This window comes from Parasteatoda tepidariorum, chromosome 7 (genome assembly GCF_043381705.1).
Source record: "Parasteatoda tepidariorum isolate YZ-2023 chromosome 7, CAS_Ptep_4.0, whole genome shotgun sequence".
Taxonomy (NCBI): domain Eukaryota; kingdom Metazoa; phylum Arthropoda; class Arachnida; order Araneae; family Theridiidae; genus Parasteatoda; species Parasteatoda tepidariorum.
The window spans coordinates 33,158,638-33,171,556 of NC_092210.1; the positions used below are offsets into that span (position 1 = coordinate 33,158,638).

At 26.9% G+C, this 12,919-nt stretch overlaps 2 protein-coding genes across 4 annotated transcripts in view; both read right to left on the bottom strand.

The window, feature by feature from the left end:
- The window catches only part of LOC139426007 (uncharacterized), a 491,229-nt gene that overhangs the window by 343,347 nt on the left and 134,963 nt on the right, over window positions 1-12,919 (bottom strand). The gene's annotated exons all lie outside the window — the stretch shown is intronic.
- Window positions 7,692-12,919, bottom strand: part of LOC107447915 (integrator complex subunit 3) — a 55,416-nt gene continuing 50,188 nt past the window's right edge. For 2 of the 3 annotated variants that reach the window (XM_043047993.2, XM_016062953.4), the window contains 5 exons: window positions 12,422-12,535; window positions 11,282-11,330; window positions 11,029-11,193; window positions 10,200-10,288; window positions 7,692-7,799 (listed from right to left, as the gene is read on the bottom strand). In XM_043047993.2, coding sequence (XP_042903927.1) covers window positions 7,723-7,799; window positions 10,200-10,288; window positions 11,029-11,193; window positions 11,282-11,330; window positions 12,422-12,535 — 494 coding nt within the window. In that variant the 3' untranslated portion in view covers window positions 7,692-7,722. The remainder of the gene's footprint in view (window positions 7,800-10,199; window positions 10,289-11,028; window positions 11,194-11,281; window positions 11,331-12,421; window positions 12,536-12,919) is intronic. The other variant, XR_011637247.1, reaches the window with a different exon arrangement.

Genomic DNA, 12,919 nt, shown 5'->3' on the forward strand with positions numbered 1-12,919 from the left:
AAAATTTCTTAACGAAAGTAATAAAGGATGAGAAGTGAGTAGATGTTTCAGTTTAGAATAAATATTAAAATTGCAAAAAAAATCCATGTTTTAAAAAGGTAATATAAACTTTTTATAAAAGTCAAAATCGGTTCGAATGTTTAAAAAATATATATACTTAGTTACTAACTAACGAAAAAAAAAGAAAGAAAACCTTCGCAAAATTAATGGTCTAATGGGACGAAAACTCGAAACAAATGAATTTTTTCATTTATCTTATACATAGATGAACGAATTACGGCCAACCACAAATTAAGAATTAAATACTTCTTTTGTTTTGATATATTATAATACATAACCTATTATTAGCATTTTATGAGGGGAAAAAAAAGGAAAATTTTACCAGGAAAATAGAGAAAAGGTTATAATAAAAGCAGCCGTTACTTCAAGTCGAAATTGAGTTTTACACATTTTCAATTTAATATTTTTTTGTTAAGTATAATAGTACAATAATTATAAAATACTGCATTCATTATTAGTTTAGAAAATTAGTATTACAGTGGATCCCACTTAAATATAGTAACCTTGATTTTGTGCCAAAATTGTTCGCTAAAACCAATGTGAACCAAACATATATATTAAGCAAGTCAATATCCAAACACACAGGATGAGCAGCCAAACCTTTCAACAAAAAATAAGCACCTTTAAAGTACTATTTAAGCACTAAAAATACTTTTAAGCACAATATACATTAACAAAATAATTTTGAAAGACTTTACATGATGAAATAACTAGTTTCTGACAAAGAACTTTCTTGATTACATTATCCACCATAAAAGATGGGAAATTTTTCGGTTCGATTTCGGAGGGTGGAAAATTGATAATCTCTCGCAAAATGCAGCAGAGTTGCACATGATAGTGCAAGAATAATTCCCACTGAATCCGGCTCAGTATACGCACATACGGACCCACAAAAATTTAATCAAACATGTAAAATGATTGGCGCTTTCATACGCTACGCCGAAATGCATTGTGTTTAAATGAATTGTGAAAACGTTAAATAGAATAATTCGAAATCTGCTTTTGAATAACACGTGACGAAAATCGACATAGTAAAAAATCTCATTTGCGAAAACGATAAGTTAAGCACCTTTTAAAAACACCCAATAATGTTGAACTTTTAAAAATACCCAATGTAATAAATGTTGAACTTATCTACTTATAATTTCAAAGACATTTCTTTCTTACCAGGAGTTGAAGATGTGTTATTTTCCACATTTGTTCAGCAGAAGTTTGTATTACATGTTCTTTTAATCAAAACTGTCAATTTCAGCATTAAGTATTTACCTGCAAAATTGAAAGTTGTGGGGCAACACTGAAATTACATTATAAAATGATTAGACTGAAATTTTATTAACATGTATGTTTTTCAACTTTAGGTTTGTTTAAAGCAAAGAGATAACTTAGGCATAAAATAGTTCGCTTAATGAAATTTTTAACTAAATATTTGCAAGAATACTGCAAGAACAATGTTGATTTTACATAAAATAGTGTAACTGGTTTTACATAAAGGATTGTAATTGCAATTTAAAAAATGGCTATTATCACAAAGATTAAAGTAAATCTAACTTCAAATCAACCAATTTCATTACTTCAATTTCTAATCTTTTGAAATCAGTTATTCTAGCATTTAAACAGTAAGATTAGAAAACAATGTCTAATTAAATAGATTAATGCTTTATCAAATTTATGTAAACTGAAATGCTTAAAATAAAGAAATTGAAAGGGAATAGATAAGATGAGAAAGAAAGGAACAAAAGAATATTCCTCAAGAGATTAAGTACCCAAAAGTTCAACTAAAAAAATAATAACAAATTGAAAACAAAGGCTTCGATGAGAAATGAAAGAAAAGATCAAAATAATTCTATTTGAGTAGCCATATTTAAAAACATTGGTAAGTGTTAACTGGTTAGTAAGGAATTAATGATATATAGTACCAGGGGTCTGTCTAGGCCGAATTTACTACCGTTTAGCGGTACCTTCACAAATTCAACTTTAGGAAAAACAGTAGCTTCACAAATAACTTTTTCCTATAATTTTATTTTTGTATTCCTTAAGAAACGATAAATTCATATTTTTGTGTTGATTTTTTAATATAGTTTTTAATTTTTCACAAATTATGTCTAAATTTTTACAAAATAGGTACCTCTCAGAAAAACCTAGACAGACCCCTGAGTACATAAATTCTAGCAAGATTATCAGTATAGTTTCATTATTAAGGGACGATTTCAAATTTACATACATCAAAGTTCTCCCCATTTCCCTAATATTTATAATGTAGTTTGAGTTTTTTTTTTTTAAAGTTTAATGTTGAGTACGATAGGGAGTTTTGGTTAGCTAAGCTCCCATTAGCTACTAATAGGATAGCTAAACTCTTGATGGTTTAGCTAGCTATCCCTATGGTTTGGGTAGCTAAAATCATTACAATTGCTAAGCATACATATTTTTTCATTAATCTCACCAACTCTCGTTATGCCTTCGTAGTGTAGTAAATTTTTTTTGTAATTTTGTATGTGAGTGTGTGTGTGGATATACATAGTAAATGATAATTGGTCAGCCAATTTTAACATGCTATAATATCTAAATGAAATGAGACAGTTATGATCCTTCGAGTATTAGTCTTAGATATTCCTATATATGAACTAAACTTTAAGATCATAGTCATTGAGTACTATTCAAGGGAGAAGTAGAGCATAGCAGGAAAATTTCAGAACAATTTTGATGAGGGGTTCAACATTCGGAGGGCTAAACATTAACCAGCAACAAATGGACTTTTATTTACACACTAAGGGACTATTTGCTCTCACATGCCAGCTCCTAATAACTTGCAAATATTGTGCATTAGTTTTAGATTTATTACAGTAAACTAACAGTCAAGTTTGTCAAGCTCTAATGCTTTCATGAGGAATTTAATGATAAATAAGCACAATAAGCTAATAACAAATATTATCAAGGGCTAACATAAAAATAAGGATTAGACTTAATTACAGAGCTGGGGGTTAATCTACGTTTCTGACATAAAGCAGCAATACAAATAATTTTCTTTCATACTGTATGTTAACACAAAAACAAATCTCGTATATAATTTGAATATGATTTTTAATACAAAAAAAAACAAAAAAAAAAACAGATTTTACTATAAAAATAGGTAAACAATAATTCATGACAGTACATTAGTTTCAAATTCATCTTTTCCATAGAAAGTCTAGCACTGACTAAATAACCCCTTGCTGACACCGAAATATTTAATTCTATTAATTTCTCCATTTCGTCTTAGTTGAGAAACACTATATCTCCTTGACTCAGTTGGGAGCTTTGTTTGTAAACATATTTTCACAATGTTTTTTAAGCTCTAAAATAAGAAGGGGAAAAAAATTATAAAGTGTTAACCTAAAAAGTTGATTTGCAATTACTAAACACTGCATCTAAATTTAATAAAATAATTGATTCATTAGTTGTAATCAAACTTCTGATTAAATGGTACGCTTTTGACATGAGACTTATTTTTTTTTGTACGACTCTTATTTATATTGTTTTCAGTCTTGGTTGCTTTCAAGCTTTAGTTTCAGCTTTCTTACATTTGTCATCGATTTCTGACAGTAGAGTTAAGTGCTGTTGTCATATAAGAGCAATATAACATAGCTATCTCATTTCATTTAGGAATTATAGCATGCTAAAGTTAGTCAGAAAATTATCATTTATACTGAAATTCATTTTATTTATTTAACATATTTTTCAGATTCCTCAATTTTAAGTGAAAATTTTTTTTTGTAAAGGAAACATACAAAACAAACAATTACTTTCTTTTTTTTTCTATAAATGTTTTTCTTTCTCAGCAACACATTTTATGTATTTACATTAAAAAAAAAAACCTCATGAGAGCACTTATACATGGATAACAATATCACGATTTTTCTTTTTGTATTAATAAATAATCTGTAAAAGTTTATTTTTAAAAACAATAGAGCACATTTTTGGCCTCATGCGATTGATGTACAAATATTTACAATAACAATATATCGTCTCTGATGAATATGAAATGAGTAGTTTAAAGGTGAAAGCAGTACATGATCAGCCTACTGCTTGTTTCTATACACTTGTCTCGCTCTCACGGGTAGCTCTTGGGAGGAAAATGCACTTGCATCTCGATCCTATAGTTTCTCGAGTCTTTTATAAAAATTCATTAATATACACATAATTTGTTAATCACTATCAAAACCTCCTATTGTCCGTTTTTTCATTCTAGGTTTTTTTGGCGGTTTTATTGCTTCTTCATCCTAAACAGAATAAGAAAAACAAAATGTTAGATAAATGAAGATTGTTGAACAATTATGATAGCCTAGCTATAAAAATTCAGAAAATGAAATGCATAGAGTTCATACAATTTCCCTCACTCTCTAAAACAACAATTCACAGTATACATAATAACACAGATGATAGTAATAACAATGATAATAATAACAGCATTGATGAGCAAAACACACCAATAAAACCTTAAAAGCATTAAAAAAATAAATGTTAATACACATCATTACAAAACCACTGTAACTCCTTTTAGCATTTATTACCACAAACAACTAAACACATACAGTATCTGCTTTTTTTTTTCCTTCTTTTTAAAAAAAACTTGATATAGTAAAAAATCTCATTTGCGAAAACGATAAGTTAAGCACCTTTTAAAAACACCCAATAATGTTGAACTTTTAAAAATACCCAATGTAATAAATGTTGAACTTATCTACTTATAATTTCAAAGACATTTCTTNTTTTTTGACAGAAATAAGTTTTTAATTGCTTTATATTAAATCAATTTTATTTTATTTTTAAAATTAATTATTAAAATACGTTATGAAGTACTCATTATATCAAGTATATTATGAAATAGGAGTGTGGCGAAGCAGGAGAAATAAACGAGTATGCAGAAGTTTTTATTAAGTAATCATTGTATGGAGAAGAGAACAAATAATCCAATATGCCTGTCTCTCAAAAGCTAGGTAAAAGTTAGCAAACTAGTCCCGATGAACTCTTAAATTATTTTGCAAAAAGGAGTATGTGTGCATGTTTACTAAAAATTTACTAATACACATTGAATCTGAAGTTACCAGAAGAATAAAGAGGTTAAGCCAGGAAAAAATAAAGAACTTTATAAAAGGCCTAAATTTATCTTTAAATTAAAAATTCCTTTTGTTTTAGCAATGCAGGGTTCCCACTCAATTTTTAAAAAAAAAATTCAAGGACTTTTCAATGACTTTCAAAGGCCTAATATCAAATTTTTCAAGGACTTATTCAGTATTACAGTTACATGCTAAAGTACGTGTCAACCAGATTTTACTATTACACAGAAGCAGAAATTGAATATTTTTAATGCACAATGCTTATTTGGCAAAAAAAAAAATTTATCAGCTAATAATACAAATGGTTGATAGTTACATTGCTGTTTCAAATCACTTTGAAAAATTCCAATTGACGAAAAAAAAAATAAAAAATCTAAAATTGACATAGGATACTAATTACTAGCCCAACATTTAAAAACTAGCATCAGTGAAACTTTTCACGAGAAATTTAATGATGGGCATTAGAATTAATGTAATTGAATGAATGAATGATACATATTACATTAAACAAGCATAGAAAAGAATTGATAAAGTTCGTGTACGGTTATTAAAATATAAATACTTTTTTTTAATATGTTAGATCAAATTTTAGGTTACAGGAAATGTATATAATTAGATAAAATATCAAAATATATCCATTTAACATCTGTTTCAATTTTAATAACAAATTATCTATTTTGTTACTTCAGAATATCAGTAATATATTTTGAACATAATAAAATCTATCATAGAACAATATTTTACAGATAACTAACTAAGACTTATCAAGCTTTATTTTCTTTAAAATATATCTATAAAATGTGAAGCGTGATTTTTAAAACAATTTTGTGAACAAGCATAATTTTCACTAAACGTAATTTTTTAATCGCATTTATACAAATCTAGATACGCTATACGTAAATTACATATCACAATGTGCGATTTTTAAATAGAAATGCGGTGTATTTATTTTAAATTGGAACAATATGAATAGCAAATGATACAAAACGCACAAACTAACAAGACGCAAATCACAATGTGTGATACATAAATCATTTTAATGTAAATTCTGTTGTGTGATTGACCAATAGTTTTCATGTGAATAGTGATCATTATGATGCAAATTTCAATTTGTGATATGAAAGGTGCTTAATATAGAACAGCTATGTGTGATTCTTAAATCATTTTGATGAGAATTGTGAGTGGTAATTCTTAAATCTCTCTTTTGTGAATCGCAATGCATGATTTGTAAACTACAAGAATGAGAATTGTGAGGCATGATTCTGAAATTACTTAAATNTGATTTTTTCCTTCTACATTTTTTGGTAATTTTGAAATTTCTACATTACACATACCGATTTTTAAAACCATCTATTGAGTGGAATGTAGCCATAAGCAATTTTTCTCGTTTGCTTCTTCTATCTCAGTTTACCCATCCCTAAATTTTTGTATGCAAGACGAACAGTAGTAAAAAATAAAAGTTAACACATTTTTTCTTACTACATATTGTTTAACCATTTTTGTATTTCTTTTTATTGGTCATTTATTTTAATAATGTGTAAAAGGGAGCAGTTTGGAGAAATTAGATAAAATTGTTTGCAGTACGGATATAGTGAATTCCCGGTTACAGTTAACCGAAATTTCGGTCCCTTGAAGGTTCACTATAATGGGATTTGACTGTATTTCTAAAAATGAAAGCATTGAAATTTTTTCAGCATAAAAGTTTTTTCATTATTATTTGATTTCTAGTGCAACATTTTTGTTCACAAGTAACAATATCATTTTCAGCTTAAAATTAGTTTTATAAAAATTCCATTTAATTACCTTGGTAAAGAACTTATATTCAAATAATTTAAATTTTAGTTTTGCAAAGTATATGTGCATGTTTACCAAAAATTTACTAATGCACATTGAATCTGAAGTTACCAGAAGAATAAAGAGGTTAAGCCGGGGAAAAATAAAGAACTTTATAAAAGGCCTAAATTTATCTTTACATTAAAAATTCCTTTGTCGTAGCAATGTATTTGTTTAAAAGTAATAATTAAACACTGGGTTATTTCAGAAGAACACTTAGAAAAGAAACAAATTACTTTTAAAATTTTGATTACTTTCTTTTACTATTTTATTTTTCTAATTTCTATTTTGTTAACCTTTTGCTTACGGCTGGTACAACATGTGGACCACGTGTGATGGTACAACACGGAACACCGTAAGCAAAGGGTTAACAAAATTTTTTGAACTGCGTAGATGTAATTTTAAAGCTTAAACAAGCAGAAAGTACATTTTATTACGTTCATGATTAAAATATTCAAAAAGCAATTCAAAATAAAATAAATAATCAAAAATTAATAGCTAAATTTTAATTTCTTTGAAAATTTAAATAAAAGGTCGCTCATTTATAAATATGGTCATTGACTTTGATCAATAAAAGAATTATTAAACTATTATTTTAGTTGTGATGTTCAGTCGCAAAGAAAACAGGCAGTACAAAATTTCTGACAGTACTTGCTTTAAAAATTGCAGGCATTCATTTTAAAGAAATAATACACAAAATAATTCAAAAATAAAAGATATAAAAAAACAGAATAATTTACTTTGTTTTTTGGGCATCAGAACATGAAGATTGAACTTGCATCAGAGCAGACTGCACACTTTCCAAATTAAAAACTAAAATAAATAAATAAATTCAGGAGAGATGGTTATGTAAATACACTTCAAATTAGTTAAAACAAATATCAAAATTTTTAATTTTGGATGCAATGTTGCTGGGAATGCTTCTCATAATGTGGGATTCATAATTATCACTGTTTAATAACACAAATAAGTATGCAGAAATATAAGATAACAAGTCCTTAATTCTAAATTTTAACTCACTGAAACAATGTAAATATTCATATATTGGTGATTACTGAAAAATTTTTTTGACAGAAATAAGTTTTTAATTGCTTTATATTAAATCAATTTTATTTTATTTTTAAAATTAATTATTAAAATACGTTATGAAGTACTCATTATATCAAGTATATTATGAAATAGGAGTGTGGCGAAGCAGGAGAAATAAACGAGTATGCAGAAGTTTTTATTAAGTAATCATTGTATGGAGAAGAGAACAAATAATCCAATATGCCTGTCTCTCAAAAGCTAGGTAAAAGTTAGCAAACTAGTCCCGATGAACTCTTAAATTATTTTGCAAAAAGGGAAACATTAATAATTACTATTAGTCCATTAACAAGTTGACTGACGCGTCATCTATATTCGGGTGACAGCAAAGTTTCTGATCGGGCCGCATCACCCGTATTGGGGTGACGTTTATTTGACTAATTGCGAAGGATATTCGCATGATTTTGAAAACATATTTCACAGGAAGTAACAAAACTATTGCATTGTTATAAAATAAAATGATTTATTAAGAAAATTATTGCAAGCCTCGTAAAATCTTTCTTGATCACTGCTATTTGACTCACTAAAAAATAAGTTTTCCATTTTTCTTTTCAAAATTTCAACGAATTAGGTAAAGATTTGAAGTTATACTCCTCTTTACTCGGCAAAGATTCAAACTGATCGTGTAAAGTGGCAAGATGAGAAACAGATGCGAAGCAACGGACATAAACAAACAGACATGATACCATAGAAACAAACGGAGCGAGATATTTTTCTAGGACCACCAAAGACTAGTATTATTAAAATATTGGTGGGAGTACTTAGCAGAATATGCTTTATACGGCGGTACTCGTGGCTTGATGGTGATTTCAATGTATAAGCACGCGTGTGTCAGTCAATGTGGTAAATAGGTCAAGTAATTCTTCGGTTCTCACGGTTCAGTTTAAGGGAAAACTCAAAATTTTAATTCTTGTGTACTTAAGTCTTAAAATAGAATAAAAAGACAGGATGTGAATAATAAAGTGTGAGAAAGCGTTTAATTCTGTATAACAAATTAAAAAGAATTAAATTTAGATAAAGAAATAACATAAAAAGATTAGTTAAAGTACAATATGTTACAAATATATGTATAAATATATGTTAAAGTAATATGTTACAAATATAAATATAATACTCAGAAATGAGGATTTTTTTTACTTTATATTTCTTCAGGGTAGACTGACAATAACAAAGATGTCGAGAGACTATTTATTACATTTTAACAATTCAAATAGTCCAAAAATTTTAATTCAACTGTAGAATATTAAAATTAAATTCAGTATAATCTTTCTTTCATAACAAACAAGTTCAGCAAGCATTATGTATTAATGCAATTAAAACAATAAAATATTAAACAAGTAAAATATAGAAGTTTATGTAAGTAGGATCACTATGATGTTGACACAGTGGTTAAGTTCTTCCGAGAAAATAGATATTATTTATTGATGGACTGATTAGGCTAAACAATTTAAGACATAAGATTTCACATAATTTATGCTTAAATTGATGAGTGAGATATATGCTTAATGAAATGGGGGGGGGGAAACTACAGGTAAGTATCATCTTCACAAATAAAATAAAAAATTATTTTCGATAATAAATAATTAAACAAAGTTTTTTTGAAGGCTTTATCCTCACATAAAATAATGCTTTTATTGTGAATAATATGTTATTAAAGAGTAATAATGTTAACTATGCAGTATAGATCCTTGCTGGATAAACAATGAACATTTTAAGATCATTAAACATTTATTTTTATTTTAAATATATTCATGAATTATATCACATCTGTATAACAAGGATAAAGAAATAGAAAAATATAACGTTTAAAATATACACTTACAACAAAAATAACAATTGACAGTCAACTTAGTAAATAAAAAAAACTGAATATAGATATTTTATCAGCTCATAAAATATAAAATACATATATATATATAAATAAAATTTTTAAGCATAAATGTAAATTTTGCAAATATAATTATGAGATTTTGGGGGTAAATAAAAGAAAGTTAACAATAATTGCAAATATCCGACCTTCTATAATATTTAGTTAGCACTAAGACATTCTAACCAAGAAAATCAAATCTAGATAAGTAATTATGTAAATCTAATAATTCGAAAGATAATATTAAAAGTGCATCTTACATGAGTTTTGTTTACAGTTTTGTCGTAACTGGTCTAGATGCGCCAAAGTTTGATCAACTGTTGGTGATACTGACTTGCTACTTGGTGCCCTAAAAATATACCAGAAATTATAAAAAACTAATCAACATCTGTTTGCATTACATATAAAAGTACAACAAATTTGGTTGAAATAAGCTAATAAAAGGCATTCTTTGATTTCCTAAATAACCGTAAATAAATGAGAACTAAATTACAAATATAAGCGCAAATGAAGTTGTCAAGAATTTGGACACAAATATAAAATCCTCAACAAAGAGAAGAAAAAAACTCTTTTGGTTGCTGTTGCACTATCTAAAATTATATTTGGCCTAAAATTATATTTTATTTAAGTTTTAGATTAAATTAAAACATCAACAAATATGATTGCAAAGCAAAATCAACTTTATAATAAATACACATATGTAGTCACTTTATTCATAAAATATATTTAAAAACTGTATCAAATTGAAGATGTTAATCGCTAGTGAAAATAAACAAACGTCAGAAATAAGCACATTTAATCATTATTTTACTACTAATGTCACAAATCACAATAAATGTCAGTCATAAACACATACATTTTGCCAACCATACTTACTACTCCTGTTTTAAAAACGGTGAATTTATTTTTGGAAAATAATTTATTTAGTGAATAATTTATGAAAAAAAAGTATGGCGATCTTTGTATGATATATTATGAAAAAAAGAATGATGATCATAGATCTTTATATATCACTTAAAAACAAATAAGTAGTTACAAAAAGAAAAAGGAGTTTGATAAATAAAATAACTTTTTATAATTATTAGATACCTTTTTCGCTTCAAAGCAGACCCTGACTTTGATATCTGTGATGAAATGAGTTCTGCTAGCTTTTCTTCATGTTCTTGAGTCCAATATTTCAAAACAGAAACAACAAACTTGTCATTTGATTTTACTTCCCTACACATTATATGTTTTAATAGTTCAGCAGAAGGCCTGAAATAGATTTGATACGATAAACAATTTTTGATAAATTTTATAGAACATAAAATCTTAAAGAAATAAAATTGAAAAAATGGCATACTTTTCTTGCTTAAGCAGTAACAGTATACTCGTCAAAGCTTCAGAGTGAGCTGGAAAAAAATTATTTATAATTAAAAATAATTTGGAAAATAAATCATAAAGCAAAACCTCAAATTACTTCAGTAAAAGTTCCTAAACTAAGCATTGCAGAGCAAATGATTTTACCATAAGAACAGAATAAAACATCAAAAAAAAAAAAAAAGTTTTAGTCACTATATTGCTAATTCTTCTTCTTTAGAAATTAGTACAGGTTACTTGAGCAAACTAAGATTTAAAGAGGGTATTAAATATACAACAGTGTGGAAACAACTGAACTAAAATATGAATAAACTGCTGAACTATGAGAAGTTATTTAGTTTTCAATGTTATGAAAGGCTTATAACAAAACCAGTTTTGGTTTCAAACACATTTTTCACTTGTAACTTTATTTCCTAATAAAAATCTGGCTTTTAATCAAAATTCCTACAAAATTCTGAATTATATTTTTAACACATTAATATTTATTGAGAAACACAGATTATGTAAATAATGAAAATAATTTGAAAACAGAAAATATAAAAAGTTTATTTTTGAACCAACTTATATTTAGAATTGATTCAACATAAAATATCTCAACATTCTAATAATTCTCAAGGTTTCTTGCTAAATTTTAGGGTTAAGCAAAAACATATTCTTTGACTTTCCTTTCTTCATCTATACCAAAACAGAATTCTTTAACAGTCTAGATTTTTCCTAACAAGAGGAAATATTTTTTCATAAATTAACATTCTTGCTTGTATTTGCCATTCATTAACTAGCTTTATTATTTTTCGTTTTTGATCTTCATGAGTAGATAAAGAAGTTCATATACTTAGAGAGTGGACAACACTAAGGTGTACTCAGTGTCGTAAGTTAATTCATGTAGGCAGATTTAATAATTAACAGTAGCGAAAAAATAATTAACAGTATATTTCTATAAGCATTAATTAGAATAAGTAACTGCTATATATTCTGTCATATTATAAAGTAATGCTTTTACAATCATTCAAAAAACTAATTACACATTATCTGAATTAAAAGGAAATTAAAAGATATAAAAGATTTGATTTATAAGAACAGAATACATACAAATAAATGAAAAGAAATAGTGACTATTTTTTACCATTGAACTCTAGCTTTGGAAGTATAGGTAGAACATAGTCTAGAGGAATATTATGTGCAGATATAAGCTGCCATAGGCAGAACTGTTCAAAGGACTCCCATTCTAAACTTGCATCTAGAAAAGCAAAATAAATGTTTTGTAAATAAAAACTAATATCTCAATTAACACCCCTTCTAACTAGCAGTTGTAAAGATTTACTTCATACCTCATTGATGAATTTATTTATTTAATACAACTAAAAGCAATATTGATATATTGAAAAATAATTGCACACCATATTCCAGATAAGACAGAACATTATAAACAATGCAATAAAAACCACAGCACAAAATAAAATGGATAATGATTTTTAAAACAATATCAAATAAAATTGTGTTTTAGTGGTTTCATTCTTAGAAGAACAAAATACAGTCTCAAAAGTATCTAGTAAAAACCAATTTTTAATATTTCATAGATAATTTTTGGCAGATATGGCACAGCCTGAAAAGTCTCCTGTGT